This window comes from Schistocerca gregaria, chromosome 7 (genome assembly GCF_023897955.1).
Source record: "Schistocerca gregaria isolate iqSchGreg1 chromosome 7, iqSchGreg1.2, whole genome shotgun sequence".
Taxonomy (NCBI): domain Eukaryota; kingdom Metazoa; phylum Arthropoda; class Insecta; order Orthoptera; family Acrididae; genus Schistocerca; species Schistocerca gregaria.
Window position 1 is genome coordinate 465,400,862 of NC_064926.1, and position 15,972 is coordinate 465,416,833.

Below are 15,972 nucleotides of genomic sequence, written 5' to 3' on the forward strand. Positions count from 1 at the left end.
TCGGACGTTTTGTTACAGAAATCTTTCGAGAGTATGCAATTTCCAAACACAAGGATGAACTAATGGCAATACTGCAGACTTCTGACGACCTTCAACATCATTCAGTTATAGTTCAGTAAGTCATTCATATATAATGTTAAGAAAAGTGTCAAAGTGAAACTTGGCGTTCCGTAGCCATTTTCGAATATTAATTAAATGTATGTTATTCAGAAGAAAGTAATTGATGCTAATAGAAACATCCGAAAAATAAGATTAAAAAATTAATGATTTCCACATATGCACATTTTCCGCTCTGTTTCCCACTTGGTTGGTATTCTCAAAGCACTTTTGATATACAATTTGTTATAAACACTCTGACTGTCCACTACCTGGAATTTCATCCACACGAGAACTGACGATTCCAACATATTGGTATCTAAAAAATAACTAAACAAGTCACTTTTTGAGCATAGGAAAATATGTGAATCGCCATGTAGTAATTCAAACATTTATCATAAAAGTCTCTTAATAGTTAGTTATCCAGACAGACTCAACCATGTTAGCTAGAATTGGTATTGTTGATATTGATTTGTAGATTGATTATTTAGCCAGGTCACCTCTTCAGTTGACGGATACTGTATGTGTTAATTTCAAGAGGAATGGGAAATTACAGAAGAGTGCCATTTTTTTATTAATGCACCTGGTAGTTCAGCAGTTTCAGAAGTGATCTTGATTGCAACACAGCATGTGTTATAAACATTAATTCTTACTGTGTTACTTGGATGCAAACATTTTACAATATTTTAGGATAATTAACATGACAACTTTGTAAAAAGATGCTTTACTAACTGAATAGAGCTCTATATACACTACAGTGACTGCACATATATGAACAAGCAAGAACCACAGAGTAATAGTAAAAACAAGGAATAAACAGAAAGTATTTGATAGTAATTTAAAAATTTGACTCATCCCTTTAACTGATACTGACACACAATAGGAAGTTCAAATAAACAGTGACTCCCTAAGTATATTAATGACATTTGATTCTACTATCTTATTGTAAAATGATATTTTGTATCTATATGCTTGGATCTAGAATTTGTCGCAAGTTTTTTTGCAAACTAAATTTTTATTATTTCAATATATTTTAAGTGACTTTGTGACACTACTTGGCTCTGACTTGGACATAACTTGTCTAAACCAGGTAAGTCTTGAAAATTTGATACCAAAAGTGTGTGCCCAGCTTCGCAAGTAGAGAGTGCAGTAGACCCCCAAATTAAAGAATGGTGTGTTTTTATGTATGAACAGATATTGATTATCTACCATTGATTTTTATTTCCCAGTGTATTAGTGCAGTCCATTATTTCTCAGGTATCATCTCTGTAAAATGCTAGCATACAGCCCATGGTCCCCTTTAAATACCTAAACATCCTATTACTGACAACAGGCCTTTTTAAAACAGTAATTATATCTGTTAACGAGACTGTCAGCAAAATATATCTCAGGTCTGGAGGTTTGCCATAGATATGGAAGACTTTTTATTGACTCCTGATAAAGCATGTGGTAATTATTGATAGTTACTCCTTTTATAGTTCCTGGAACTTTAGCTGAAGCTCTTTGACTGGACACTTGTCAGCTCCATTTTGTTCTCGTGTACTGTTGTTTATTTCTCTTGCATTAGTGTAAGACCTCAATCTTACAATCAAGTTGTGAATCATTCTATTCTCCAGTAAGTATAGGACCCAATATCCCACAAGTACACTAATGTCAGTTGATTCAACAGCTTCAAGTACAAACCAAGTTTGAGTAGTGTTGACACTGGGTTGGCTACTCTCATTCCTAATTTCTCGAAAAATTTCCTTGCATAGGATTCTTGGGATGTCCCATTTTTCTTTTTTTTAATGATTTTGTGTAATTTCCATACCTACGCATTGCTACACTGGTCCTAAGACTTTTTATCTCAGAATTCATTTCAAAGGATTTTTGTTGTAATTCAGAACACTTCCATCTTTCGTGAATAATAATGTATTGTTTAAATCCATAAAAAGATTAATTCATCTTCCATATTTTCCAGTGTAGTGACACCATAAAGACAACTGTGGTGATAACATCATGGCTGATCTCTAGTTCTCTCAAACTGCCGTAGATAAGGGATATCTAATGGATGCGTGCTTGACCAATGGTGCAAAGATTTCCCGATAATTAACTCCTTGAACTTGAGAACACAGTTTTACCACTAGTCACATCTTAAATGTTTCTGAATATAATATAATTTGATAGATAAAAAAAACCTACTCAGGTAGCGGCAGTAGGAGAAAACACACATAAAACATGTGGATGTGTACAAGCTTTCAGAACCTGTGGTTCCTTTTCTGGCAGACAGATTGAAGGGAGAAAAAGAAGAATGAAGGAAAATCACTGACAAGCATATGGAAAGTTATGGAAAAGGCACCTAGAACCCTTGCTCAGAGGATACTTACTGGATGGGATGAGAAAAAAAGACATTAAATGTTTTTGGTACTTCAATGTGACATTATGAACCAGAAATGATAATTCTTTCTTCAGTGCTTTCTTTCCATCCTTCCTCTTCTAAGACTTCTGTGACATCCACGCCTTCATTTGGAAATCCTTCTTTCAAATAGCAAGTAAAATGGTTAGGCCATTTGTTGAGTTTTGGTCCTCTGGTTGACCTTTGAGATGTAACCCGCTGTAGAACTGTGGATCTATTTTTTGATTCTCATGTTCCCCATCTTATTATTCAGTTTCCATTGACTTACTGTCAGAACCACAGAAAGGTTCATTAGCACTGTCTACTGACTTAATTTCTTCTTCATTGTGTGGAATACTGTGGTAATGAAGGACAGATTCGTGTTCTAATTGTAATGCATTTATTATCTTAGGTTCTTCTAACTTTGAACTCTGAAAAATCTAATTCTCCAGGAAATTTACATCCCTCCTGACAGTTTTATCGCAAGTCTCCCTATCAATGAATCAATAGCTTTTTATTACATGGCAGTAGCCCATGAATGTCAACTTCAGTGACTTAATATCCTGCTTGTTTTAGTGGGGTTTTGGAATGTGAACCATTGCAAGGCATCCTAAAATATTAATGTGTGAGTCTCCTGTACCAAAAATTCGTATGGCGTTTTATTTTCTAGTATTGTAGACAGAGAACAGTTTGATAGGTATGCATCTGTAGACAAAGATTGAGCCTAGTACCAGTACTCCTTTTAGTTAGTTGATATTGGAACTTCATAGAATAGTTTTTTTTTTTCAATCAATGTTTGATTAGCTGTGTCAGCAACACCGTTTTGCTGTGGAGTATATCAGACTGTAAGCTAGTAGATAATATCTTCAGAAGCCAAAAAGCACTTTCTTTAATTGTTGACATACCCTGTTCCATTGTCAGGTTGCAACTTTTTGAAGTTTATGCATGTCTGCTTTTCCACCTTGACTTGGGCAGTTGGGTGAAAGTAAATTTGTGTAAAAACAATACACCGCATTACAGATGCTACATTGTCTTTTTCAGAGGCTTAGACTGATGCCCAGAAATTTATGATAGGGATTGTGATCAGTTAACAGGTTGAATTTGCTCATGAAACATAATGTTGCTGTAAATTACTGCTAAAGCGTCCTTTTCAGTTTGGGAATAGTTTATTTGTGTTAGTTAATGCTTTGGAGGCATAAGTGATTGGGCTTTCAGAACCATCCGACAGTTTTGAGACAAAACTCCCACAGTCCTTTACTGAGAAGCATCCATATTTAGCATCAGCTGCAAGTCCGGTGAGAACAGCAATCGACAGTGTGCTGTTATGAGACAGTCATTAAAGTGTTGAAAAATCTGTTGACAGGAAGCTGACCACACAAATTTGATGCTCTTTTCGTGCAGCTGTTGAGCGGTGAGTGATTTGCGCTGCTTGGAGAATAAACTGTGCATAACAAGTGATCTTGCCAAGATAGGACTGAATTGTTTGAGCATAGTGGGTGGTGGCATATTTATTACGAGGGTCACTCCAAAAGAAATGCACACTGTTTTTGTAAAAATACCGTTTTCATTCTGCATCTGTGAAAGTTTTACAGTGTGTAGATACATACTTCACTCTTGTTTTCAAACTTAGTTCAACCTGTTCCCGTAGGTGGTGCCGTCACAGCATGTCTTCAAGATGGTTGCTACTCTTGACGTTCATCAGAAGCAACGTGCTGTCATAGAATTTCTGTGCTGTGAAAGCGAGCCAGTGGGAAACATCCACAAGAGGTTGAAAAAGGTGTATAGAGATGCTGCTGTCGATCGCAGTACAGGTAGTCGGAGGGCAAGCAGGTTACGTGATGAAAGCGGGCATGGCAATATTGAGGATTGTCCTCGCTGCGGCATTCCTCATACTACACACACTCCAGACAATGTGCAGAGAGTTAACGAATTGGTGACTGCTGACAGACGCCTCACAGTGAACGAATTGTCACGCTATGTTGGGATAGAGGAAGGAAGTATTTGCAGAATACTGAAAATGTTGATGTTAAAAAAGGTTTGTGCCAGGTGGGTTCCCGGGATGTTGACAGTGGCTCAAAAGAAAACAAGAAAAACAGTATGCAGCGAAATTTTGGAACAGTACGAGAATGGTGGAGATGAATTTCTTGGAAGAGTTGTGACAGGTGATGAAATATTTCTCCATCATTTTTCACTAGAGACGAAGAGGCAATCAATGGAGTGGCATCATGCAAATTCACCCAAGGAAAAAAAAAAATTCAAAACCACACCTTCTGCTGGAAAAGTTAGGGCTATGGTGTTTTTTGATTCCGAAGGACTCTTGCTTGTGGACATCATGCCAAGTGGAACCATCATAAATTCTGATGCATATGTGACGACACTGAAGAAACTTCAAGCTCGACTGATTCGTGTTTGACCACATCAGTAAAAGCAGGATGTTTTGCTGTTGCACGACAATGCACGGCCTCATGTCAGCCACAAAAAAAAAAAAAAAAAAAAAAAAACCATGGAAGCGATCACAAAACTCAGATGAACGACACTGAAACACTTTCCTTGCAGTCCTGGCCTGGCTCCATGTGACTATCATCTCTTTGGGAAACTGAAAGACTCTCTTTGTGGAACAAGGTTTGAAGATGATGACTCCCTTGTGCACACTGCCAAACAGTGGCTCCAACAGGTTGGTCCAGAATTTTACCGTACAGATATACAGACGCTGGTTCCAAGATGGCATAAAGCAGTTGTGAGGGATTTAAATTATGTGGAGAAATGAAATATTGTTCCTAAAGGATCTATCTAAACATTGTAAAACTTTCAAACTTGTAGAATAAAAGATGGATTTTAAAAATAATTGTGTGCATTTCTTTTGGAGTGACCCTCGTATTATGTTAATGTGGCCCAGTACCCTTGATGGTGGGGATTTTCCTTGGGTATATAACACTGGGGGCAAAAAAACTGCAGTTGTCTTATTGACACCATAAGCTCTTTTGACACTTTAATTTCATTAGTGAATGTAGGCTGAACATTGGAAGCAATCTTGAAAGTTTTTGCAATCATAAGAACTTCACTAAGACTAGGATTGAGTATGACTCATGCTATATCATGACTTCCCTGTTTTAGGCTAGCCATACAACCACTTCACAAATTTAGCAAGTTGCCTGTAGGGGAAACAGTGACCGTTGAAATTAAGTTTTTCAGGAAACCACAAGTCACACCCAGTATGTTTATTGATTGGTTTCACTCAGTTTAAGAACAACATCATCAGAAACTGTGGAATTTATACTGTAGAATAAACAAAGTGTGATAATATGAAATCTTAAATTGATGTGAAAGCTCATATTCCAGTTGCAATGTGGCAATTTACATTTTAAGTGCAGTAGTTGGGTGATTAGACTGCAGTTATCAGAGATTATCACAGTCATGGCACTATAGATTACTACTGGCTGATCTAGGTCATTGCAAGAGGTGCGACCCATGTGAGACATCAGTTCTACCACCTCTTGTGGCCAGTCAGCCTGTTATAGCAAGGTTCAGCATATCTGAACTGCTGTGATATCCACTGTAGGTGGGGCACCACATATATAAGAAGAAATTACCACCATCATAAAGTAAGAGAAATTAGAGCAAACACAGAAAAATATAGGTTGTCATTTTTCCCAGATGCTATTCAAGAGCGGAATGGTGGAGAAATGGCCTGAAAGTGAATTTGTGAATGCTTATGAGTAATGAATAAAAGCTTCCACACTGGCTGTTAAAATACTTGGCAATACAGATGCATCCGATTCCACCTGTCTGCTTTGACCCATGATGTCACCAATATGGCGGAAACGACCATTCTCAACTTTTCCAATTTGGCACCTGTGATATCATTACATAAACAACAACAAACACGAAAATAGATATAAAACCAACACACACATCTCTCTCCAAAAATATAATCAAACTAACGAGACCGGCACGGGAAATTGGGGGTTTTTGGGGAGGGACAAACTAAATATAAACACATACAGACACATACTAAGATCCCAAACCACACAAAATGATGACTTAAAAAAAAATCACAAAATTCCCAAGTTCCGCTACACTTACAATATCGACAGCTTCCCTTGACCTATATTGGTCAATTGCAATTCATGATAGCAAAATACACACAGCTACGATGACACATTGGAATTGGACACTTGCCTTGACCTATATAGGTCAACAGCAATTCACGATACCAAAATACACACAGCTGCGATGACACATTGGAATCGAACACTTCCCTTGACTTATATAGGTCAGCAACAGCTCACGATATCAAAACACACATAGCTACAATGGCAAATTGCAATCGGTTACTTCCCATGGCCTATACAGCTCAAATACAACTGACAATACCAAAAAAATTGAAATCGAGTACTTCCCCCTAAGATACATAAATCAACTACAACCAACACATGCAAGTAAATAACACTGACCCAACAACACATAAAAACCCCACAGAACGTCATTAACACGCGAACAATATAATATATTAAAAACAAAGATTCCAAGACTTACCAAGCGGGAAAGCTCCGGCAGATAGGCACAATAAATAAAACACACAAACACACACACAGAATTTCTAGCTTTCGCAACCAACGGTTGCTTCTTCAGGAAAGAGGGAAGGAGAGGGAAAGACGAAAGGATGTGGGTTTTAAGGGAGAGGGTAAGGAGTCATTCCAATCCCGGGAGTGGAAAGACTTACCTTAGGGAGAAAAAAGGACAGGTGTACACTCGCACACACACACATATGCATCCGCACATACACAGACACAAGCAGACATTTGTAAAGGCAAAGAGTTCGGGCAGAGATGTCAGTCGAGGTGGAAGTACAGAGGCAAAGAAGTTGTTGAAAGACAGATGAGGTATGAGCGGTGGCAACTTGAAATTAGCGGAGGTTGAGGCCTGGTGGATATCGAGAAGAGAGGATATACTGAAGGGCGAGTTCCCATCTCCGGAGTTCGGATAGGTTGGTGTTGGTGGGAAGTATCCAGATAAACCGGACGGTTATATCCATACTTAACAAAAGAAGCCACAAATTGAATTAAACGACTTACCGCACAACAAACAGCAAATCAATAACATCAGACGACACCGCTATAACATAAACACAATGTAAACTTAATTCTTAACTCAGTGAAACTAATTTCCGTTGTTCTATAACAGTCACGACCGATAAATGCATACTTCAAGCACCAACACCCAAATGAACCGAATACACCACCAGAGGACACCACCAACTGCAACAAGACGACATCTACAAACACAACACTCTCATAAACTAAACTCTGCGCCATCATGACGTCACACAACACAACACAACACAACACAACACACACCCTTCCATCACAGCAGTCCACTTCTTCCTGGTCTTAAGTCACAGCAGCAACTAAATCAGCATCAGTAAGGTTCTTGACACATGCACCATCCGCTGCCATCCACTCATCTACGTCTCCTTCACTAGCTTCTTCACACACATAGACTGTCTGTATCACTTGTAGTAGATCTTCCTCTTCATTTTCAACTAGGTCCTGAACTTCAAGAGATGTCCACAGTTTTCTCCACTATTTTTTCAGAGTATTTTCTGAAATATTCTGCCAAGCCTCAGCGGCCCAATAAGCAATGTACTTCATGTTGGTCTTTTTTATTTTGTCCACTAAAGGAATGCTATTATCTTGGATCAGAATTGTTAAAAATTGTTTTCTGTAAATCAGTTTCAATGTTTGCAGTACACCCTGAGCCATCGGCTGTAGAAGTGGTGTAACATTCAGTGGCAAAATCTTTGCCACAATTTCTCCATCACATAATTTCCCAGTGCTGGGATGAGATGGTGCATTATCAATCAAAAGGATTGCATGCGGAGACAAATGATTTTCCTTAGAAAACCGTCGAACAGAGGGAACAAACTGGCCGTGAAACCATTCTTTGAACAGCTTACCATCCATCCATCCATCCATCCATCCATCCATCCATCCATCCATCCATGCTTTTTTCTAGTTGCGATAATATACTGGCAGGGACTTTACGTTGCAGTTTTTAAAAGCTCTGGGCCTAGCAGATTTGCTGATCAGCATTAAAGGCAGCTTAGGTTTACTAGCAGCATTGCTGCATGCTAATAAAGTCACATGATCTTTGCACATTTTAAAACCAGGAGCTGGTCTTCTGCTTTTGATGCCAGGCTTTTTGTTGGCGATGCCCTAAAATTAAGGCCAGTCTCGTCAGAGATATAAATTTGTTGGGGAGAATACTTTCCCTCTCTTATCATTTTTGCAAACTCTCACAAATATTCCTTCACTGCATCACGGGCAGGAGAAAGCTTCTCTCCAGTAATTGTTAACTGACAGATTCCATGAAGTTTTTTTGAATCTGTCCAACCAGTCCATACTCACACTAAAAGACTTACCATTCATTAACTTGTTCAGGTAAACACCCTTCTCCTGAACCAATGCTTCACTCAAAGGAGTTCCCCTTTCTCTTTCCTGCATAAACCAAAGGAAAAGAGCCTTATCCACTTTATCTTACTGGGACTGTTTCAAAGTCTGCCGAATTTTGAGTGTTTTTCCTGAAGACGTTGCACAGGAGTGTTCAAGCTTCACTTCCAATCACAAATGGTCGCTTTACCAACACCCAGTTCCATTGCCAGTTTAGATACATTCTCACCATTGTCTATCCACTTCAAAGCATTCAGTTTTTCTTTGAGAGTTTTTGTTGTATGTTTCTGTTTACTCATGATGAAAATATGTACACCACTACACCTGAACGAACACAATACAACTGTTACGTGTACCAGCGATCGACAACTAACATAACGAAGAGCTTTGCGAGCCAGCTGGCAGTGCACTGACTTCAGACACTACAAAGGTCTCAACAATGCACAACAACAAGGGCAGAGAGTGAGAGTGAGCTAATGTTCCCACACTTGTTCCCATTTGTTACCATGATGTATGTACTTATCTGCTTGGTATACTTCATTCTAGAAACTTGTCACTGAAATTCTGGCTAATTTGAACAAATTGGTAATCCGAACAAGGTCTGGTCCCAATTAGTTTGGATTAACGGGACTCTACTGTATTTTCTGGTTTCAAAATTATGCCATATGCAAAGCAGGCAGATCCTTCTCACTGAATTACAAGTAAGGATTGAGTCATTTAATTCCATTATGAAAACTTGTAGATTAACAGGAAAGTGTAAAATACAGAGTGATCCAAAAGTCCGGAAACATCCTCGTATAATTCAAATGGAGTAGCAAACAGTAAAACACCGCCCCTACAAAAGATGAAGGGAAAGGGGGGAAAATCTCCAGGCTATGTCACCACCATGGCAGCCATCTTGAAAGCCACTATCTTGAATTCAACTTCAAAATTTCCAATCGGAAGATGGTTGCGTGACATATCAGACAGATAGAGAATTTCACCAGAAAAATGATGACATTATTCTGAACATAGCTTTATTCATTTTCAAGTTATAATCAATTATGTGCGGCAGCAGTGATACATTCGGGAGTGAGAGTGGTATGTACCAAAAAGGCAATACTCCTCAGAGAACACCAACAATTATGAACAATTCTATGTGCTGCCCATTCTGTCGGAGTGCCCATTCTGTCGGAGTGCTATCCTCCAAACCTAGTCCTGATGAACTTTGACCACATACATCAGTACTGAGCTGCTTGATATGAACCAGATCCCATACTTTCATGGCATAAACCAGTGGTTTGAAATATTCCACAGGAAATAATCCAAAGGAGTTAAATCTAGTAAACATGATGGCCACTCCACTGCACTCCTGTGACCCCTCCACTTTACGGGGAAATTACACATGTAGGTATGCACTCATACTACATCCATAATTCATAATGGGGCTCCGTCATGCTGGAAACGTTCCATCCTCCATTAACAGCAAAGGAAACACCACTTCATGCAACAGCCTCAGATAACTGTTGGCTGTTAATGAACCTTTAGTAACAAAACAGTCTCACCACTTAGGTATCCTACACACCACAGCAGACAATCTCTTTTTGTGAGACGATTGATTTAGATGCATCAATCCAGTGTGGATTTGTGCCCAACAAATATCTGTGATTCTGTTTGTTCACATCACCATTGATAAAGAAATTGGCTTCATCACAGAACGGTACCTGATAGGGAAAACAAGGGTTTACATGTAGTTGGTGCATCACCCATTCAGTGCATTCTACCTAATGATCTGGGTCATCCTCATTCAGGTGTTGGAGCAGTTGAATTTTGTGCAGGTACCATTTGTGCTATGACAAAATTCACAGAATTGAGGTACGGCTAACCCCACATTTTTGCAACAGATGACGAGTGCTCCATTGCAGAATCTTGCCAGCACACTCATTGTTGTTGTTTCATCAGTAATGGGTTTTGGTCTTCCAACTTTCGGTTTATCTGTGACGGAACCTCTTGTCTGGCATTTGGCCAAAAGTTTGGCAACTGCACTGTCAGAAATGGTTTGTCTGGTTGGCTGGTGACTGTTGAAATCCTCAGCAATGACCTGTTTGCTTCATTCTCCTCACTTCAAGATGGTTTCGATGTGTTCTTCTTGTGTTAATGGGACGAGGAAACGAAAGATTAAAACATGAGCAGGGGTAAACGTTACCTAACATTTAAACACATCTAACATATTAGGCATGGGATTTGCACTCTGAACCATTTAAGACTCCATCTGATGCCTTTTTGGTATGTAATACTCTCACGCCTGAGTGTATCACTGCTGCCACTCAGAATTGATTATAACTTGAGAATGAATAAAACTATGTTCAAAGTAACAGCATCATTGTTTTTCTGGTGAAATTTTCTATCTGTGTGATATGTCACATGACCACTTCCCATGGGACATGCCATATGCCAATGGGTGCCTTATTGGTGATGTAGCCTATAAGTTTTTCTCCCTCCCCTTCCTCAAGTGCAGGGACTTTTTTTCTATTATTATTCCGTTTGGATTGTACGAGGGTGTTTCCGGACTTTACGACTATCTTGTACTTTAATATTGTATAATAAACCAATCCATTGGCAAGTCTTCATTAGTTCTTTTAATGTGGTGTAACTGAAATGTAAAGCAATATAAAATCATTATGGTTATTAAATCATTCACCTGGAATCCAATTACTTCCATGTTACAATAAGTACATTTTCTTTTATAAGGTGGGGTTTCTCACATACCAGTTTTATTTTATGAAAGGTCGTCACAGGTCGAAAAAGTTAAGGAGCCATTACTCTTTGCTATGTGCAAAATATGTATATGGCATCACACTCGTAAATATAGCAACTAATTTATCTGTTGAGTGCAAATATATTTGTTAAAATTAAAATCAAAATAATGAAGGAACACGAACTTCAGACAAGAAAAATACATGAAATTTATTGAATGCTTTCTTGCTTCAAGTAAATACAGTAATATTCTTCATCTCGTAACACAGTAGTGGTCTTCTGGATGAATTTATTCTTGAAACAAGCAATTAAGATATTAGAAATTTATAATAACAAGAATAGGATGTTAATGCCAATGTATCTGGAACAATCATATTGCAGTGCACCATAAGCAAATCATTCACATTTTCCTTAAATATCCCATTACGTTTATCTATAATGACAAGCCCAGTCCTAACAAAATACTGTCTCGCAAGAGACAATAGAGGCAGGTGCACATAGAACTTCTTGTGCCACTTGCGACAGCCTGGGATAAGTTTTTGCTTTTGACTTCCCACTCTTCAGAAGCAACTGTCCCTCATGTGGGTTTCCCATCAACAGATACATGGAAACTTCATTGACAGTACCCTCCGCCTCCTCTGCCCACAATACAGAGACTGTCTTTGCAGGTATTGAAGGCTTCATTCTCTATATGAAATAATACAACTTGCATGTGTTAAGGACAAATATGTTATATTGCGTAGTTCTTAATAAATCTGGTGCATTGTTCACATGAGTTTATAACTTTTTTCACTATTATATGATCAAACATTTAGACCTGTAAAATATTTACTTTGCAGACCCACATAACATCGCATTTACCTTCAAGGTAGCACATCTAGAATGTGTTGCGATATAGACTGTCTGTCTTTCAGTTATTGAGGATTGCTTTAAATGACACTCCTGAGCTATTAGAAATAATGCAAGCAAATGAATTGACTTTATTTCCATTTTTTCGCTTAAGAGATTTCAAGTGCTTGCTTTCAGCAATGCTGTTTCCTGCAAGTGTTTAGCGATACTGAGGCACACAGTCTTCTTTAAATATGACCCCTTATCCACTTCTGTATGTTTAAAATTTTTAACCAAAATATAAATGTTATTTGTTTATGAATGTGTCATTTTACATATATGAGTTTGGTAGTGCTAATCTCTCTGTCAGCCACATTCTCAGCTTAGTGTGTGTGCCTCTTGAAACACTTAAGAGAAACTGATTTAATTTGTGTGCAACCTGGTGTTCCCAGTCCCCAAACAACCATATTTTCTCACATATTCATTCCTTTTTAAATAAGTTACAGCATTTTCAATTTATTCCCATAAAGCTTACACATGAGGACAATTTTTCGGCAATCTTTTATTCTCAAGGGTGTAGCATGGAGCAGTGCTGAGGGAATAGTTGTATGAAAGGCGACATAGTTCTCTAGTGCCTTTTTCACATTTTTCCCCTGATTGCTAATGAATGTAACACTTAATAGGTGGCTTGTAACTGTCCCAACTTGCGCATGTTAGTTTCAGTTCTGTCCTGTATATCTGTAGCACTTTTCTCCATATCAGATGACAACTCTACAACAATTTATTATTAGTACACAGCTTACCAAATCATTTACTGCCACTTCCTTGTCATATTCTTTATATCAGGGGTTCCCAACAAAATTTTCTCTAGCATGATTGGTAGTACCTTCTCATATCACAGTATCAAGTACCAAAAAAAGCCAAATTAAGAGTCTTTTTATACGTTTTCAGTTTTTGGTATTTAGAAAAAAACATTGACATATTCATTATTGAAAAAAATATTTAGCTTAAAACTGCTCGTGCAGGAAGCGGCCAAAACAAAAAAATCTGTTATCGTACGAAATATATTTAATATATTTTTTATTCTAATAACATCTTGCGGACCCCTTTGGCATAGCTCGTGGACCCCAGGGGGTCTGCGGACCACCTGTTGAGAACCACTGCTTTATATTCTTTCGCACATTTTCCCTTTCAGCTTCTCATCTCTTTCTCTCAATAGAACAGTGATAGACATAGTTCAACAATGTAGGAAAAGATAGATTGCTACTTACGATGAAGAAGACACTTCAAATTGCAGATAGGCACGATTAAAAGCCACTCGCATAGCTTTCTGCCACAGCCTTTTTCATTAAACACACACACACACACACACACACACACACACACACACACACACACACACACACACACTGCAAGCACACCTCACCCACACACGATCCTCAACTCCAGCATCTCAGGCCATAATCCCTACCTCAAGTTTCCATTGTTTGGTTTGATAGGTATAGTTCAGAATAACAGTACCACCATCTTCCATTTAGTTAGTGAATTCCTTCCATTTTCTCTCTGTGTTTTGTTCTGCATCACTGCTAATTCCATTGGATGCATGGCCATCTCCTCACCATATTCAGCCATTTCCTTTCTGCTACAGTATTTTATGAGAATACTATCACTTTCCTCCAGCATCATTTCCTATTTCTGAGATCACAGAAGCCTTATTAAAATCCAAGTTTTGCTTATGCTTATTCAACAAATCTACAGGGACCATTTATTTTTCTAGGAGCCAATACTTCATACTTAATGGATTTATTTACTTTCTTGGGGGCAATAATTATTTGAGTTCCAGAAACAGGCATTATTACTATTTATTTCTTATCAACCCCCTGCAGGTCTTGGGGTTAGAATGGGCCTGAGGTATACCTGCCTGTCATAAGAAGGCGATTAAAAGGAGTCTCTCACTTTTCAGCACTATGAGTTCAGGTCCCATTTTATGGTTTAACCTGCCACTTTCCAAATTCTACAGAAGCGTTGGACCATATGGGGAAGGACGCCATACATGGTGCATGAGTTATCCCTAGTGCCCTTAGATTCAATCTCCTGAACATCTTGTCATGGCTTTACATATTCACCTACAATTCAACTGTTTGGTCGAGGACACTTTTTGGCGTATGTCATCTTCTTCCTTCGCCCCCCTGACAGTATTGGATTTTTCTGCGCCCAGTATCCAGCATGGTAGCCAGTCCGTTGTGGGGGGTCCTTCATGTACCTATTTAGTGGTAGCCCCTTGACAACACAGGGATCACATTGCTGATGCCTGAGCTGCAAACTCCCCACATATGCCAAGGAGTAGATGCCTGTCTTCCTGGGCATGAGGACTCCTGGCAACGGCCCTCATGCCAGGTGGCTTTTGCTGTGACTGGGTGGTGCCCATGGAGAGAAGCCCTGATTGGTGTGGGTGGCATCAGGGCATATGACCCGCAATTAAGTGAACTAAGTCATCTCTTGCGGTGACCGTATGGCACCAACAGTCTCTAAGAAGGGCAAGATATGACGCTAAATCGTTTCCCTCCCTTGCTACACCATGGGAGGAACATAGAGCTACAGAAAGAATAGAGCCATATTAGCCTCGGTATTTAGTCTGTAGCAGGATGGGCGGGGACTCCTTTCTACCTACGAAGCCTCAGTTTTATGTTCCACATCTGGAGTATAAGTTTGGGGAAGTGACAGCGCTGTCTAAGATGAGAAGCGGTGCAGTCTTGATTCAAAAGGTATCCCCATCCCAATCCCAGGTGTTACTCACTTGTGACCAGCTGGGTGATATTCCTGTTTCCGTCACTCCCCATAAAAGCATCAGTATGGTCCAGGGTATTATTTTCCATCAAGACCACCTCTTGCAGTCTGACGATGAGCTCCGCGCCAACCTAGAACTGCAGGGTGTTCATTTCATCTCTGGCATTTACAGGGGATCCAAAGACAACAGGATTGCTACCGGTGCCTTCATTTTGGCCGTTGAGTGTGTTTAATTGCCTGAAAAGGCCAAGGTAATGGTTTACCACTGTGACATTAAACCATACGTTCCTCCCCTTATGCGGTGCTTAAAGTGCTGGAAATATGGACACCGTCAGGTGGCTTGCGGAGTACGGATGTAGATGTAGATGTTTTCCCATTGCACTTCCAGCACCACGTGTTGAGACTGTGGACGTCCACTGCATTCATGTGCACCTCCTCCCACTTGTATCAACTGTGGAGAGCAGCACTCCCTCTGCTCACCAGACTGCACAGTACTCCAAAAGGAGGTGAAAATCATGGAGTTCAAGACCCTGGACCGGCTGACTTACCAAGAGGCTAAATGTAAATTAGAATGATTATATCCCGTTTGGTTGACATCCACATATGCTGCAGCTACATTACAACAATCGCTGTCACAAGTACCAGTCATACCACACTGTGTGCCATGAAAAGGTGCCCTCCAGAATACATATGCCCCCTCGG

The 15,972-nt window shown here is 39.3% G+C and overlaps 1 protein-coding gene across 2 annotated transcripts in view; it reads left to right on the forward strand.

The window, feature by feature from the left end:
* Positions 1–15,972, forward strand: part of LOC126282059 (DNA helicase MCM9-like) — a 143,797-nt gene that overhangs the window by 613 nt on the left and 127,212 nt on the right. For both annotated transcript variants that reach the window (XM_049981497.1, XM_049981498.1), the window contains exon 2: positions 19–115. In XM_049981497.1, the coding sequence (XP_049837454.1) occupies positions 19–115 (97 nt within the window). The remainder of the gene's footprint in view (positions 1–18; positions 116–15,972) is intronic.